Here is a 15,753-nt window from a genome sequence, read left to right on the forward strand (position 1 = left end):
CAGCCAGACGCCTGTTGTTAAAACGTAGCCATTTTGTGTAATGGTTTGAGAGTGTTTCTAACCTTTGGGCTTTGTGTGGGTTTGCCTGTGACTAACCGCTTGGGTACCTGTGCGGGAGAGCTGAGCCTTGGTTGTGCGTATCGCTTTTTTGTTCAGTCTGTTCTGCTTACGTGATGTTGTCTGCTGCAAATGTCACAGCGTCTGCTGGTTAGACCCACTGTGAAGAACACCAAAACTTTAAGTCCCGAACGATGAAGCCTTTAGTTGAATTGGCAGTGGTGGTTTGGGGCTGGTTACAGGTGGGCTGTGCGCGGGGTCTGCCGCCCGTGCAAATGCGGTGCTTCCAGATGGGCTCCCGCGCGGCACCGGCCGTGCCCGTCTCTGCTGTGCAGCTCGCAGCGAATAAAAGCCATCGCAGTTTGGGTTTAATGGGATTTTGTAGCGCTTATAAAAATTTCAATTGTTTGCAGCTCACAACTTCTGATTATCATTTTTGTGCCTCTACAAGAAATTTCAAATTTTACCTTTGAAAAGCCCAATCCTTGTAAGATTTGAGGGGTTGAGTTCCCGGTTCTTTGAAGGAGAAAATGGAAAATTTTGAGACCTAGGCACTTCTTCTAATAGCCAAGCACCGAGCGGTTGGGGCAGAGATCTGTCTGCTGGGGTTGGGACTGACTTGGTGGCAGTTCAGGGCTCCTGGTGTGAACCCCAGCCCCACGCAAACCTGCGAGAGCGTGGGCTGATCCCCGGGCTGGCGCCCGCTTCTGTGCAGCCCCGGCCCCCTCCTGCTCCCCCTCGGCACCTACAGCCCGCTGGTCACCCCCTGCTGCCATAAAGGCCGAGCGCGGCCGAGCGAGCTCTTGTGCTCGAGACCAAACCAAAACGCAGCTTCGCGGTGCCTGTGCCCCGTCTCCACGGCAGAGCGCGCGCCACCAGCGCTGGCAGGAAGGGCTGTGTGTCTGGTGCTGAGAACAGTGAAGTATCCGTGTCGAATCGATGACTTTCCCTTTGTGCTCTAGGATCTTCTCAGATGCAGAGTTTTGACATCAGGAATTTTTGAAACCAAGTTCCAGGTGGATAAAGTAAATTTTCAGTAAGTATCCGTATTTTGTCTTTTTTTTTCTTTTAATATAATGCTGAGTTTTAGGCTGGTCTTGTTGAGTTTAGGTCTGTGATACTCGTTTCAGCAAATGACTTGTAGGATCTTTTTTTAACGTCTCAGCATGTAAGAACGGGGATGAATCTGCGATGTACACACAGAACTTCTTACCTTCAAGTGCAGGTGCTGGTGAAAGGAAACACAACCGTGGTTTGCGATGGCAGCTCTGCGGGCAGGTGTTGCTGGGCTGGTACCTGCTCGGGTTCTCATAATTCTCGATGCCTCTTAGCTTCTATGACACAGAACTCCTCAAATTTTGTACATTTTCTGTTTGCATTTGCAGAAAACAAACCCAAACACAAAATATGTTCTGACTCGATTTATGTTTTTCTTCTTAGTATGTTTGATGTCGGAGGGCAGCGAGATGAACGCCGAAAATGGATCCAGTGTTTTAATGGTACGATTGGAATTTATGTTTGTTTTATAAAATAGTTTTCCACAAAATTTTAACACCCAATCAGTTTCTCAGTGTGTGAAAGCCATCTTCTTTTCCGTGTAGCTTGATAAGGAATTATCTGAACAGTCGTATGGGATGGAATTTTTCTTGACATGGAAATTTCTGTAACTGCATAGAGTATCTTTAGGGAGAACGTAGAAGGAAAGGAGTTCAAGTTTGATAACTTAACGTGCCTTGTTGTCTATTTTCTCCGGCTTCCCTCTCTTCATTTAATTAGGGTTTTTTGGTGGTGGTTTGCACATTATTTGCCAGCTGTGTGAGCGTTAAATTCCAAGCTGTATTCTGTCCTCCGAGTGAAGGTTTACATGTTTGTGCCTGTAGAAAATATACAATTACAGGATAACTAATATATGCATAAATCAGAATATCATATTTTTGCACATAATTGCAGCCACATTGCAACTTATAATTCATCGTGTTTTGCTACAGTTACTGTCATAGAGTGTCACCTGAACACTTTAGGTATGTGTGGAAGGACTGTGCAGTATCGGCTTCTGCGCTATTGATAACGGATTTGTTGGGTTTTACCTCTGCTCCTTCCTCTGCCCATCATCTGCCCCATCCCTCTGCGCGGGTGTCCGGGGGGAGGCAGTCAAAGCACGGGCTCTGGCCAGAACGGCCCCAGAGCAGCCCCCGGGAGCAGCCGTCCGACTCGGCGCGGAGCAGGGCGCTGTGGCGGGGCAGAGCCGCTAACCCTGAACTCGCAGCCACTGCTGCTGCTGTTATATTCACGCAGATCAAAAGTGTCTTGAGGTCTTCCCCCAGGGGCCTCCCTCTCCGTCCTTGATAGCTCAGAGTTGCTTTCTGCATTTCTTCACACCTTTTAAATGTTCTTTAAATGCTCCTGTAGCTTTCTTCAGGTTCTCTTTCTCTCTGGCTTCTGTTCCTTTCTTTTCTACAATTTCTGCCATTCTGTTCTGTGCCTGCCTCTCCCGTCTTTGACAGTTGCTTCACCTTCTTTTTTTATTTCTGGCACTTAGAAAGCTGTCAGCGGTAGCATTCCAGCCTGTTCTCTTCATGAAGCTGAAAGTCTGGCAGCTTTTTATTGAACTCTGGGATTCCTGGGTATTTCCTCTGAAGTTTGGTGTTAACTGATGGCTATTTCTTGATTTAGATGTGACTGCTATCATATTCGTGGTGGCGAGCAGTAGCTACAACATGGTTATACGAGAGGACAATCAGACCAATCGGCTTCAAGAAGCACTAAACCTCTTCAAGAGTATCTGGAACAACAGGTCTGTGAATTGGGAGTCTCGTCGCTCATATCCTGTCGATTAGGAACTCTGTCCTATACTAGAGTCAAGACGCGTGTACTGGGCCTGGCCAGGATAGAGAGAACTTTCTTCATAGCAGCGCGTACGGTGCCGTGTTTTAGATTTGGAATGAAACAATGCCAGGAACACGCTGGTACCACACCAGGAACACGCTGGTACCAGGCTGGTACCACACTGCCGTTGTGGCTGGTGCTGAACGACGTTTGCAGAGCGTCCTGGCTTCTCTGTTTCTCACTCTGCGCCGCGATGGAGCAGGGGCGGGCAGTGTGCTGGGGGAGGACGCGGCGGGCAGGTGGCCTCAGCCCACAGCGGGGTGTCCCATGCTGCATGGCGCGCTGCTCAGCGCCCAAAGGGACGGGAGGGGGTCCAGGAGGGTTGGCATCCAGCTGGCTCCTGGGCCTTTGCATCACTCGGGTTTTGTTTCCTTCTCTTTTCCACTTACCCCCCACTTATTAAACAATTATTATTTATATTTTTTTTACCTCGACTTCCAAATTTTCTTGCTTGTATTCCTCCTTTCCTCTTCCCCCATCCCACCAAGGGAGAGCGGGAGCGAGCGCGGGGCGGTGGTCCGGGCTTGAGCCCCAGCAGCAGCGTGGGGTTAGTCCCACAGCGCAGACCGAGCTCCTGGGCAGTCACGGCTCTGCCCGTCTGCTGGGGAAGGAAGGTCTCATAGGCTCCTCGATTGAGCAAGCTCCAGAGAGTTGCACGTTGGTAGCTGCCTTATTGCGGCTGCAGTAATGAAAGCGGCGCTGCAGCAGCGCGCTGAGCGGCGGCTGGGCTCACCCAGGTGATGGAGCAGCAGAACGTGGGCAACTTCCACTGCCCAGGCCAGAAGCACCCAAACGTGGGGTGTGTACGCCCGGCATCACACCATTGGATTCAGGTGTAAACGGGACCTTTCAGAATGACCGGTGTGTCCTGGGGCTGGTGTCTCCAGAACTGGCTGAAGTTTCTTTTTGCTGCGTGACCCCAGCTGTGCCTTCTCCTCTTCTACAGGTGGCTACGGACCATTTCAGTAATTCTTTTCCTGAATAAACAAGACTTGCTAGCAGAGAAAGTTTTGGCAGGGAAATCTAAAATCGAAGACTACTTTCCAGAATTTGCTCGCTACACTACACCAGATGATGGTAAGATTTTTAAGTTTTATTAGCAGTTTAGCATTTCCTTGTTAATTAAGTTTGCGATGGGTTTGGTAATTTCAGCTAAGACTTGAAAACTCTTAAGTAGAAGTTGTCTTTCAGCCAAACTGTAATGTTAAATGTTAGGTATTAATAACAAGGGAATCCTGTCTGTTGTACATTTAATATATTAGTAATTTCATCATGACAAGACACTGTTACTTTGCTGGTGCAGAGCCCGGCACACAACTCCCAGCCGCGTCCCCTGCCCCCACCGGTCGTTCCTGTGGTCCTTTCTCTCCTGGCGAGTGCCGGCTGCTGTGGGCGCTGGAGCAGGCCTTTGTTCTCCTGAAATCTTGCTGCTTTCCATAATGTGTTATGGTTTGGGTTATCTCACAGTCAGTTTTGCAAAGTATGTTTCTATCATATGTGAGCAGAAAACAGAACAAGTTATCATTTTTAGGTGCTATCACCAAAAACATCTCTTTTTAATCAAATACTTATTTTATTATTAATCAGCAACACCAGAGCCTGGTGAGGATCCCAGAGTTACAAGGGCCAAGTACTTTATTAGAGACGAGTTTCTTGTAAGTATTTCCTTTCTTTCAGTATTTCTTACATGATTTTTCTCAAATCTAAGCTCCTACACACCTTCTACCACTGCAAAATGCTGTCACTTTTTGTGTAGTTTGTATTTAACGTCCACCCTGCATAAAACACTGTTATGTTTAAGAACTTTACCGCTGCTTGTTGGGGGCACTTCGGGTATTTGTTTGTTGTCACAGTACATAATGAAATAGCAAAAGAATTAGTAAGAGTTGAGAAACCTCAAGTAGAATGATGAGTGAAGTCCTGCTCTTATTAATGGCACCAGATTTTTATTCCATGCATTATTTCTAAAGATAAAGACTAATGAAAAGACACATCGTCTGTAAAATATTAACGTTCTTTTCGCATGAGCTTTCCCATTACTGGCCAGCTGAAGCTATAATAGGCAAAGATTTTTTAAAATGTTATTAAAATTACTCGTAATGGTGAGCATGGCAATCGAATTGTGGACTCATTTTAAAATGGAGCCAAATAAAACTTTGAGGGAGGCTTTCTGGAAGCGCACAGCAGGGATAAAACCTTGTACAAGGAGGCAAAATCCCACTTCCTTCAATGCCAAATTGACCAGGAATTGCCTGGCTAAATTCTCCAAAGCTGCGTATAGATAATAGCACTTTTGTGAGTTCTTGTGCAGCTCTGAAATTCCCCGGGATGCGGCAACCTTCTCCCCATATAATTCTGGTCATTTTAAATTCCATGCTTTAGGGGAGAGTGAAGCTGGGGGCTTTTTGCCACTTGGTTACAGCCTTTGAACACAACTGACACAAACTTAACCTTCGTTCATCTGAGTGTTAAGATTACAGGTTTTTCCCCCGGTCGGTTTATTGTAACCCAGTATCTCTCTCGCGTTGAACAGAGAATCAGCACAGCGAGTGGCGACGGAAGGCACTACTGCTACCCTCACTTCACCTGCGCAGTGGATACAGAGAACATCCGGAGGGTTTTCAATGACTGTCGGGACATTATTCAGCGCATGCACCTTCGCCAATACGAGTTGTTGTGATGGAGAGCACTTTTTTCTGTGTTTTGGACTCCTTATTCCTTATTAAAAAAAGAAAAAAGCCCACCCTTGCCCACGTAGGGTGGAAGCGAACTGTTTGAATCTCCCATTGATTTGCACCCCTCAACTTTTTCTCTTTGCTGGACAATAGCAGCACTTCTAAGCTTGCTTCTGTACCCCTCGGACAGCTTGAGATGGCCCCTAATGCTTAAAAGGCCATTTCCATGAGGATTCCCTAACACTGTTATTAACAAAAAAGAAAAAAAAAGAAATAAAACCTAATTAATTAAAAGCCCTGAATGTGGAGCACCTGAAAGAATTGGGGATAAAAAAATTAAAACGTAAAACAAAAATTGGGGAGAGAAACCTTTAGGTAATTAGCACTGCTGTGGGCATAATCCTGTAACCCGTGATCTCCGCTTTGTATCGTTCACTGCATCAGAGTGAAGAAGGTGCCAAGTCACAGACCGAGTTGAAGAGACGCTTGGGTTTGGTTCTCTGACTGTGACGTGGCTTTGGACGGAAATACTGACAATTCGACAGCAACCCAGACAGTGCAGACACCACCTGCGTCCCTTCGGGAGGGTATTTTTAAAACCAGTCTCGGTGGTCTAAAGACAACCCCGGACGTTGCGGAACGGAACTGCGCATGGGCTGTGATGGCAGAGAGTCAACCACACACTGTTTTCGGTTTGTCCACTGATGATCCCGTCTGCTCTAAAATCATTATCTGGACTGTAGTCCTCACAGTCTTTCCCTTCTTTTTCTTCTTCCCTCCCCTCATTTTTTATTTTACTGCTGGATTATTATTCTTGTACAGACTGTAAAATGTATTATTTTGTACAACTTTATTGAAAAAAAATAACTTGTAGAAGATCTTTGTGCCTTGATTATGGCTGTACCTGTACAATGAGCTAAGATGTAAGTATGTTTGATTGCGCTGTACAGCTTTGTCAACCCTATCTGCAGCATTAGCTCAAGGTAGGGAAAATTTATCTGTAGTTTAGTTTTTCTGGTTTATAAAAGAAGGAAAAATACTGTTTAGTAAAAAAAAAAAAGAAAAAAGAAAAAAAAAAGAAAAAAGTACAAATTGTGCAAACTTAACCACTTTAAAAGTGAGGTCTTCAACAAGTGACCAGATGTTGCAGCATCATGCTTTTTAATTTTTAGCTTTAATTCATTTAAATCTCTATCCAAATGCAAAACATGGCTTGTTTCTACATAAACCAAATTTTGCTACAAATTATAAATGTTAGTCTTTGGTCATTCATAGTCCTTTTTGCTGAAGACAAACCAGAACAATAGCGGACACGCAGGGCATGGTGCAGGTCGGTGACCGTCCCCGCGCGGGGGGTGGCTCCTCCCGAGTGACACGGCGTGCACGGCCCTCGGATTCGGCCACTGAACTCCAGTCCCAAATGACCTTTTTATTTCTCTTTTAATAAAGAGATACTTTAGAACCTTTTTGTTTTATATTAACTATATAAGTAGCTTAAAGTGAAGATGTGTGGATTTTTCTTAAACTTGAATAATTTATGCAAATTATATGCTTAGAACAACGTGGTACAGTAAAAAGAAAAAGAGCAAAAATCACTGTAGCAATAAGAGAGCATGTAATTTTAGTAACTACTACACTGCTTTATATTTTATACCTAGGTGTTTTATGTCTCTGTGAGTGTGTTACTTTTTCATGTGTCTAAACCTACGTGTACAATTTGTACAGAGTCAGCGATTACAGCTGTAACCCCCACCTAGAACAGTGTTAGCCCGTATGACTCCAGCGCCCCCGTCACCGACACCCCGGCCCGCTCTGGCTCTGGCTGCAGCGGCTGCAGGAGGAAAGCAGAAGAGACACAAAGCAGGCGCCGAGCCCCGGCCCCTGCCCTTGGCGCTGGCCCCCGCGCCCGGGGACGGCGCTGCCCCCGGCTCAGCCGCGGGTGCCCGGCGGCAACGCAGCGCCGTCTCCTCCGGTGTCCCACGCCTTCCGGCGCTGAGACCCGCCGCTGCCCGCAACCGAGAGTTTGCGTTGCTTCTGTGGCTGAACTTGTAAATGAAAATTACCCACCTCGTCCATTTTCACCTAAAGAGCGGGGGACCTGATGGAGTTACCGTCCCATCTCTCTTAATCCAAAATTACTAGTCATCTTCCAGAAGACACTAAATCATGTAAAAATTTTAGCTGCGGTTGCTACTTATCTTTTAAAAATGATCTTTCCTGTTCGCAGGTCTAGAAAGTTGCCACCCGAACTCTGTAGCGCTGCAGCAGAATCTGACCGAAAAAAGCCCCTCCGATTTCCGAATGTATCCGGTGCCTGTGGGCCAAGGGCTGGCGCTTCCCCTGGGTAGGGAAGGGACGCACCTGGTGGACAGGAAATCCATTGTGAGCCTTAATTTTAGTTACAGGAGCCAAAATCTTTAATTTAGTGCCAACCCTTATCTTTAAGCCTAGGAGGAGTTGGTGTGAGCACCACATCTCTGAATGGGGAAAACCTGCAGCGGTGTGAGGAATGTAATCTCTCATCCAGGGAAACAAAGCACCTCCATTAAAAAATGTTTTAAAAAGTAAGCTTCTTCCTCTGCAACGAGAAGGATCCATAGTAACAGTGAGCTACGTAAGACAGCACCAGTTTCAGAAACCCGAAGCTTTATGTGAACAGAAATGTTTAGGGGCTGCTTTCTTTCCCCTAAAGTGAGGAAAAAGGCAATTGTTTTGAACGTGGTTGAGTTGCACAAGTCGGAGTGTGTGTGTGTGTCTTAACGTCTCAGTATTGCCTTTGTTAGTGTCTATTAGTCCATGCAGTTTGGTGGCCTGGTAAATGCAAGTCTTATTTTTAACAGCTTGCTTTTTTCTTTTTTTTTTTTTTTTAAGTACAAAACCATAAAGCTTTAATGCTTGCTATTTAATAAGTAATTGTGTTTTCTTCTGTCTCTAATTTAGTGGCCATAATTTGCAGTTAATTGAACCATTCCAGCCTAATGCTTACCCATATTTTCCTAGTTTTGTTTTATTTATTTATTTGAACTTCTTGTTTTCATGATTGAGGACTTTCACTTCTGTCTCATTCATCTGTTCGGAAACTTCTGACCTTACAGCCAAAACTTAACTCATTCTCCTCAGTATTCATCGTGATGCTGAAGTGTAAGATACCTGCAAATGTAAACACTACCACTTTTATTAATAAAAGCAAATCCAGTGTTTTAGGGCACATTTGCATCCCTGTAGTTGAGGTTGTGTCAGTATTTCCATTATAAACCCATGGAGGGTCTATACCTTGGCACTAAATTGCCCTATGCTAAATTTTGCCATACGAGGCTGCTTCTGCTCCAGCATGATTCGGGGGGTTGGTTTTCAAGCAGTTTCCAACACAAACTCTTGTTTCTGTTTGAAGTTCTACGGCTGTTTTGTTGGATGGGGGTTGGTTTAAAAGAAAAACAACAAACACAACAAACAAACCTGGTTTGAGATTGGTTTTGGCACTTCTGTAACTCAGAAATGGTTTTGATTTGAAAACAACCTTTGGCAAGCCAGTAACCTACAATATGGTCTGATCACTTTGGGTATTTTGTAAAAATAATAATAAATTGTAGAGATGTTGTGGTTTCAAAATCAGCTACTGTGCATTTGCAGTAACTTATTTCAACCCAAGAACTTGTAGGAAGTTGTACGTCAGCGCACGCTCAGCAGCCAGCGTGAGGCAGCAGAACAGCGATAACTCCTGAAGGGTTTTCAGTAACGCAGAGAGGCAAATCTGCTGCGGCCTGAAACCAGAGCCGGCTGCTTCGGGAAGCGTCGGGCCCTGCTCCGGAGGCTGGGGCTGGGGCTCTGGGACTGCCGGGAGCAGCTGGGGCTGCAGAGGCGTTGGAGGGATGCCGGATGGGCTCAGGGCTGATCTTCCTTTCTCTGGAAGCTACTTCGAATCGTGGCATCGAGGACAGGGTTTAACCTGGAGTATGTCCTTACTCCAGAGGGACTGAAGCTAGCGCTGTTCCAGCGTGTTGCGCACAATTGATACCTGCAAGATCATTTTCTTTTACCAGGAAGTCTATGCACAGAAATATTAATGTTTATCACTTTAGAATCTGGGCACCTCGTAATTAGCCGTGGCATGATATTCCTGTAAATGATATAGGATGCTTTCTATTATATCCTGTTTTCCAATATTGAAAACTATGTGCCAGGAAAACCAAAAGATCTCAAGGTGATTACCCAGGAGATGGACGGAGCCAGACCCGCGGGCAGCCCAGTGCCCGTCCAGCGCCTGTGTAATAACGCGGCTGGGGGCTGCTGCTCTACGCGTGTCTGGGACTGATAAAGTTGTTACACAATTCTGTACCTTACTCTGGCAGAGGGTGAGTTCCCTTCTGTCCCCAGCTGTATCTACTGCGCGTTTCTAACAATGCCGGCACTTGGGAGGCCTCTTCCATGGAAGTAGGTGATAAAATTCCCACTAACTGCAAGAAGCGGGATCGGGGCCATAGATACTATCAGTGGAAATCTCCCACAGGAACAGGTCCTCATCCCAAAAACACTCGCTGAGTTCGTAGAACAGTAAGAATATGTACAAGCAAACACCTGTTTGCAGTCCAACCCCACTTCTGTACCCCTCTTCTTGCTGAAGAGTCATCCATTAGGAAAAAGTCTCTGTTCTATGACAAATCTTGACAAAAAATGTGTCTTTGTATATAAAATAAGCTACAAAGGGGATTTCTGAACCTCTGCTGATGAAAAATCTCTCTGGTGACTGATGAGACAGACGTTCCAAGAGTGAGCCTATTCCAGTGCTGGCGATACCCGGCCGGCGAAACACCGCGAGGGGATGGGCTTCCGTTACTGGGCAGGCGAATGGCATCGAGTGTTTCAGTGTATTGCAGAGACTGCTAAAACTTCAGCCGTGAGTACTGCCTTCAGCATTAATTGTTTTCAACCCTGATTCTCATCTTATTAAAAGTTAAAACTGCTTTTTACCCTGTCTACTTTTAATGGATGGAGCTGAGCAAAATGGGTGCAGTTAAAAGCATGAGTCTGCTTGGAAAAGCAACTTGGGAGGAGCTGGCGAGGCAAACTAATGTCTCACCGCATTAAACATAAAAATAATAAGGTGAGGTGGGTTTTTTTCTAACTTCTGTGTCCTATAAACTTAGCCCGGTTCTGGGAGTTCCCTAGGTTAGCAACAGCAAGCGCTTGCTGATGCCTCTGCAACAAGGGGTAACTCACCAAGTATGTAATAGAAAATTGTAAGGAAAACATAAAAAAAACCCGCCAAACCAGAATTTACAGATTTTCTGAATTTTTTTCACTTGGGAAGTCTGCCTCAAAAATCTTTATTTTACAGGACAAAATAAAGCCTTTACGCATTGTCCCAAATACAGAGAGATGATACATTTTTGAGGGAGAAGATGCTGACGTTAGGCGATTTTCTGGAATATAACGTGCTTTCTAAGGCTGCAGCACCAGTAGACAAATGTAAGCAAATTCAAAACCAAAATGTGAATGTATCTCTTCAGTTTCGTTTACCCAGTTGTTTTATTAAGTGAGTTGGCTAATACTTTTTTTAATATACTACTGCTTGAGTTTGGAGAAAGATCAAGCTTAGGACAGCAGTAGCAACGTTGGGAATGCTCTCGGTTCTGTTGTTCTGTTACGCCAACTGATGGTTTTAGGCTGTGAATTTTGCGGGAGTTTTTAACAGTGAAGTATATTCTGTTTGTAGTTTTCTGGTATTTGGCGTGACTTTGGAATCGTATCACTCTTGCAACTGAAGTGCTGGAGCGTGGGCAGTGGAAGAAGCTGCTGCGGAGGGGTTCAGGGTCACCGCATCAGGCTTGTGACTGTCGGGCCACGTGGAAAGGGGCCCCTTCTGGGTCTTTTTCACTACGTTATCGGTTTTCTATTGGCAAGATCAGCAGAGCTTCCATAAAAACAAATGAAGGGGTCGGGTGATAGAACCAAATACGTGTCTGTGTAAGACCTCAAACCATTAATGAAAGGTATTTCAAACTGGTATAAGCTACAGACAACGTCTTTCCTGAAGCGTGTGTGAGGATTCAGATGTAGCTCAGTATTTTTAATCACAGTTCTCTTTTTGCTTGAAGGCACAACATCCAAACTGAAGTCATGGATTTGACGGAAGTTTTGGTGCTAACCTTGAGTTCTGTTTCCCACAGGGCAACGCTCTGCTGGGCTACCAAGGTTCGTCCGTGTAAGACAGTCTGGAAGCCCAGTGCTACCACAAGCAACGGCTCTTGTTAACTGTGATTTGAAACTGGGGAGCTGACAGCCAGTTTTCTGTCCAACGTCGTGGCCTGAAACCCCCTACTTTGGATTCAGCTACTTTCTCCTGGCCTCACCCCCCCACCTACTCATATAGCATATAAGGTTGGCGAAGAGAATAGAGCCGCTATGGAAGTTATGAGACAGCCTCACCGAACGTTCAAAGGAACTAGGGAAATCCAGATAAACAAGACCCCTAAATGCATCACCTTGGACATGGAAAAATATGTTGAGGGGGGAAATTCTTCTTTCCCCAGGTGAGTGACCCAGTTTGGGACCCTTATACAAATTTTCAAGGTCAGAGAATGAATTTCTCTAAAAGGCCAGGATATCTCCAACTAAGGAACTGCAAAAAAAGCACTTCCTACACACATTATAGAACCGGGAGATCCTTCAGTGGAGTGGAAGTTTAATGATCAACTGTAACTTGCTTTGAAGCAAGAAAATGTTTCCACTATAGGCTCCTCTTGAAAAGCACTTGGGGCGTTGTGAGGCTGTGCTTTTAAGCAATCCACAGGATATAAATACAGTTCCAACTTTCAAGTTGATACTTGAAGGAGACTGGAACGACCTTATGTCAGCAACCTGGAAACCACCTTGTTTTGTCTCAGAATACTTCTCAGTTCCCTGGCGAAGCCTCACGGTGTTCAGTGTGTGCAATGACACTGTTACCAGTAACTGTCAATCTCAAGGTACAAACAAAAATGCTTAATCTTGAGATTCTGCTTGAGAAGAACTCTTTAGCCAAAACTCATTAGTCCAACTTGATGCTGCCGTAATTTCCTACTCAACTTGAAAGTTATTACCTTATCTCTAGTTGAATGTATTGGCTGATTTATGGACATTTCACTGAAACTTGGCAAAACACGAATCTATATGGGAGAACGCAGTTAAGCCCAAGGAGACAACCAACATTGTTTCCATTCAAAGCTGTAAAAGTTCAGTTTGCAAAATCAATTTCTGGTACATTTAGTGTTTCGTCACAGTTTAAACGATACCTTGAAACTGCTGGGTTTGATCTGACTTTGCGTCTTGTTTACTGACCTCGAGTGGGGAAAGCTTGGCTATTGCAGTTCTTCTGCAAAGGGCTATTCAGCACTTGTCTGGCAGTTACAGGTCCCTAGTTTTCTCCTCAAGGAAAGTTGAAAGTAAATGCTTTGAGTATTGTTCATTTTTTATATATATTAAAAAATATCATTTTCTGTTATTGCAATCAAAATAAAGAGATATAAATACATAAAGGCAAAAGAACTTCTAGTTTTAAGATCCAGACGCTGAAATTACTAGCATCGTTAATGTCTAACACCACTATGTCTCTCGCTGGCAGTTGGCGCTGTGGACTGTTCCTTTTTTCTACTCAACTAAGCAGCAAGTTTCATAGCATAATTCCCATTGAAGTCCTACAAGTCCAGACAAACCTTTACCTGCTCTGAAAATGCTTTCCTGAAGCTGAGATGTGCTATTTCAGGCCATAAGCTCCAGGCGCAATGAAATTCTCCAGACTGCAGATCCAGATACCCCACCTAGGAGATGCCCAGCAGATTTCAGTCATGAGAAGGAAGCCTCTCCTACCCCTATAAAGACATCTGGCCTACAAAGTGATTTTATTTGAGCCTTCTGTAAAGAACTAGGATCTCCTCCTAAGCCTCACAAAGTCTCAGCTTTGTGGCTTTACCATCCAGTTTCAATTGGCACGTTAGTTAAGTTCTGGATTTGCTTTTTCTCCAATTTTAAATTTTCTGAACCTTCTGTTAAGGTAATATGATAGCTGCTCTGAAATCACCTTCAGAGAACTTGTCCTGCATCTTGTAACACTGTACATCATTACAAGAAAAAAAAAAAAAAAGAGCTGATGAAGCACAGGGCGTATATAGATGTTTCTTATTCGACTCTCAGAAAATACTTTTTCTTTCTTGGTTTGTGATACGTTAAATTCAGGTCCGGTATTTTCTCAGTAGTTCTGACTAGTTAATCACACTGTCTGTTCCGAGTACGCTATTATTTTCTCACATCTACGAAATGGAAATTGCCTGCTAACTAAATGGAGGGAAGCCAAAAACTTTTTCTCAAGGATATTTCCATTGGCCTCCAGCCTCAGCCTGTCACTTCACTCCCAGTTCTTTCCTCATAAAAAATGGCCAGTGCTTCTGTAAGCGTTGAAATGTTACCTTACCGTCTTCCGGACTGCAGGCAATCCAGCGATCGTCTAGCACAGGTAGAGAATGTGTCCGTTGTGCCTCTACTTCAATCCATGCCTTTAATTCTGGAAAAGTCTCTTTTCCTTTCCGTTGACAGAGCAAAAAGAACGTTATCCTGGGCTCACAAAAGAGTTGAAGAAATGTTCCAGAAAGGGTTGCTTCACCGCTGCAGGGCAGCATATGACAGCACAACTCGCGCTCTGCTGCAGTTCAGGTAGTGGTGTGTGCTTTCTATAGTGAAATTTTAAGTGCAGTAATCCCTTTAACTAGTACAGTGACCACCCTCGAACAAGGACTGTGTCTCTTACAGATCCCACAACAACTTATTTCTGAATGGGGGTTTTTGGCCTTTCCTACCAAGCAATTTCATGGACTGCATGGAAGACTATGCCATTTCTTTTTATTATTTTTCAGTTAGAAACTGAGAATAAAGGACCTTTTAAATAATCAATCAGCAATGCTCTTGGCTGCCCTCCCAATCCCAGAACACACCCTCACCCTCCCTTTTCTCACAGTTAAACTCTTATACAACTGAAGAACACGAGTCCATCTGAAGAGAGACAAAGGGCCTCTGTTTCTCTCCCTTGGTCTCCGTTTCAGTGATGCCTGTCTCCTTGCCTAAGGTCAGATTGCATGATCAGCCTTCGCTTCAGACGTATCCCCTCCTCAGTCTCTGTAGCCCCCGGTCCCTCCCTTGGCGGGGGGCCCTCTTGGCCAGCCCCCCTGCTCACCGCCTGGTCGGGATCCCGGGAAGGGCTGTCCCGCAGTGGGCACCGCTGCTGCCGCAGGCATCCAGCCCACGTATGGGAGCAGATCCCACGGATCAGCCCGTTACCGACGGCCCAGCGGCCGCGGGGACACGGAGCTGGGCTCACGCAGCGCAGGGCTCTCCGCCACCCAGAAATGACACCAGCCACTGTCATGCTGATAGTGTTATTTATAGGGACTACAGTTGGTTTATTAAGATTTTTTTAGATCAAAGACTTCAGGATTTTGTCTTAGGCTAAAAGTAACCCCCCAAAAATTTGTTTGTGATGAGAAAAGGCAGAATGTTAGTGTTACTCTCTGGCAAGTTTTGGGTACTCCCCAAGAGTTACACCAATGCTGGTCCTAAAACTTTCCCACGAAAATCTGGTCCTAAAAATCCTACCACTTAGATTGCACCAAAGTTATCTTCCCTGTTCTTTTTCTTTTCCCCCTACTTGTCAGTTTTTTTCAGTTCTACCCTCACATTTGATCATTCCTATGAACTTGTTGCTGTGTTCGATGTCCTCCCCACGCCCCAGGCGGTGCGAGGACACGGCCCTTACACAAGGAGCAACACCCCTTTCTCCCTCTTCCCTGCCATCCCGCTCCGCGCTGGGAGCCTTTGGGAGGGTTAGTGGGGAAGGGAAGTTTGCTTTTAAATCCCCACTGGCTTCTTTTTCCCTTCTGGCTTTATTTGTCCCCTCAGACTGTGTTGGCTCTGCCTCGGCCCTCCGGCAATGGCTGCCCGGGGCGGGAGGGAGCGGCGCCCGGCGGCGGGCCCGTGGCTCTCCGCCTCCGCCTTTCATTTCTACCTGCGGCCGCTCGCTCGTGGCCGGTTTCCGCCGCCCCTCCCCAGGCACCGGCCTCCCCGCCGACGCGTGCGGTGACGGCCGCCCGGCCCCGCCGCCCCTGTCAGC

The 15,753-nt window shown here is 45.6% G+C and overlaps 1 protein-coding gene across 3 annotated transcripts in view; it reads left to right on the forward strand.

The window, feature by feature from the left end:
- GNAS (GNAS complex locus) overlaps positions 1-9,230 on the forward strand; it is a 139,622-nt gene extending 130,392 nt beyond the window's left edge. For all 3 annotated transcript variants that reach the window (XM_074604593.1, XM_074604594.1, XM_074604595.1), the window contains exons 7-12: positions 1,020-1,093; positions 1,498-1,556; positions 2,731-2,851; positions 3,890-4,020; positions 4,531-4,598; positions 5,477-9,230. In XM_074604593.1, the coding sequence (XP_074460694.1) occupies positions 1,020-1,093; positions 1,498-1,556; positions 2,731-2,851; positions 3,890-4,020; positions 4,531-4,598; positions 5,477-5,623 (600 nt within the window). In that variant the 3' untranslated portion in view covers positions 5,624-9,230. The remainder of the gene's footprint in view (positions 1-1,019; positions 1,094-1,497; positions 1,557-2,730; positions 2,852-3,889; positions 4,021-4,530; positions 4,599-5,476) is intronic.
- Positions 9,231-15,753: the final 6,523 nt, after the last annotated feature.

Source organism: Larus michahellis, chromosome 12 (assembly GCF_964199755.1).
Source record: "Larus michahellis chromosome 12, bLarMic1.1, whole genome shotgun sequence".
Lineage (NCBI taxonomy): Eukaryota > Metazoa > Chordata > Aves > Charadriiformes > Laridae > Larus > Larus michahellis.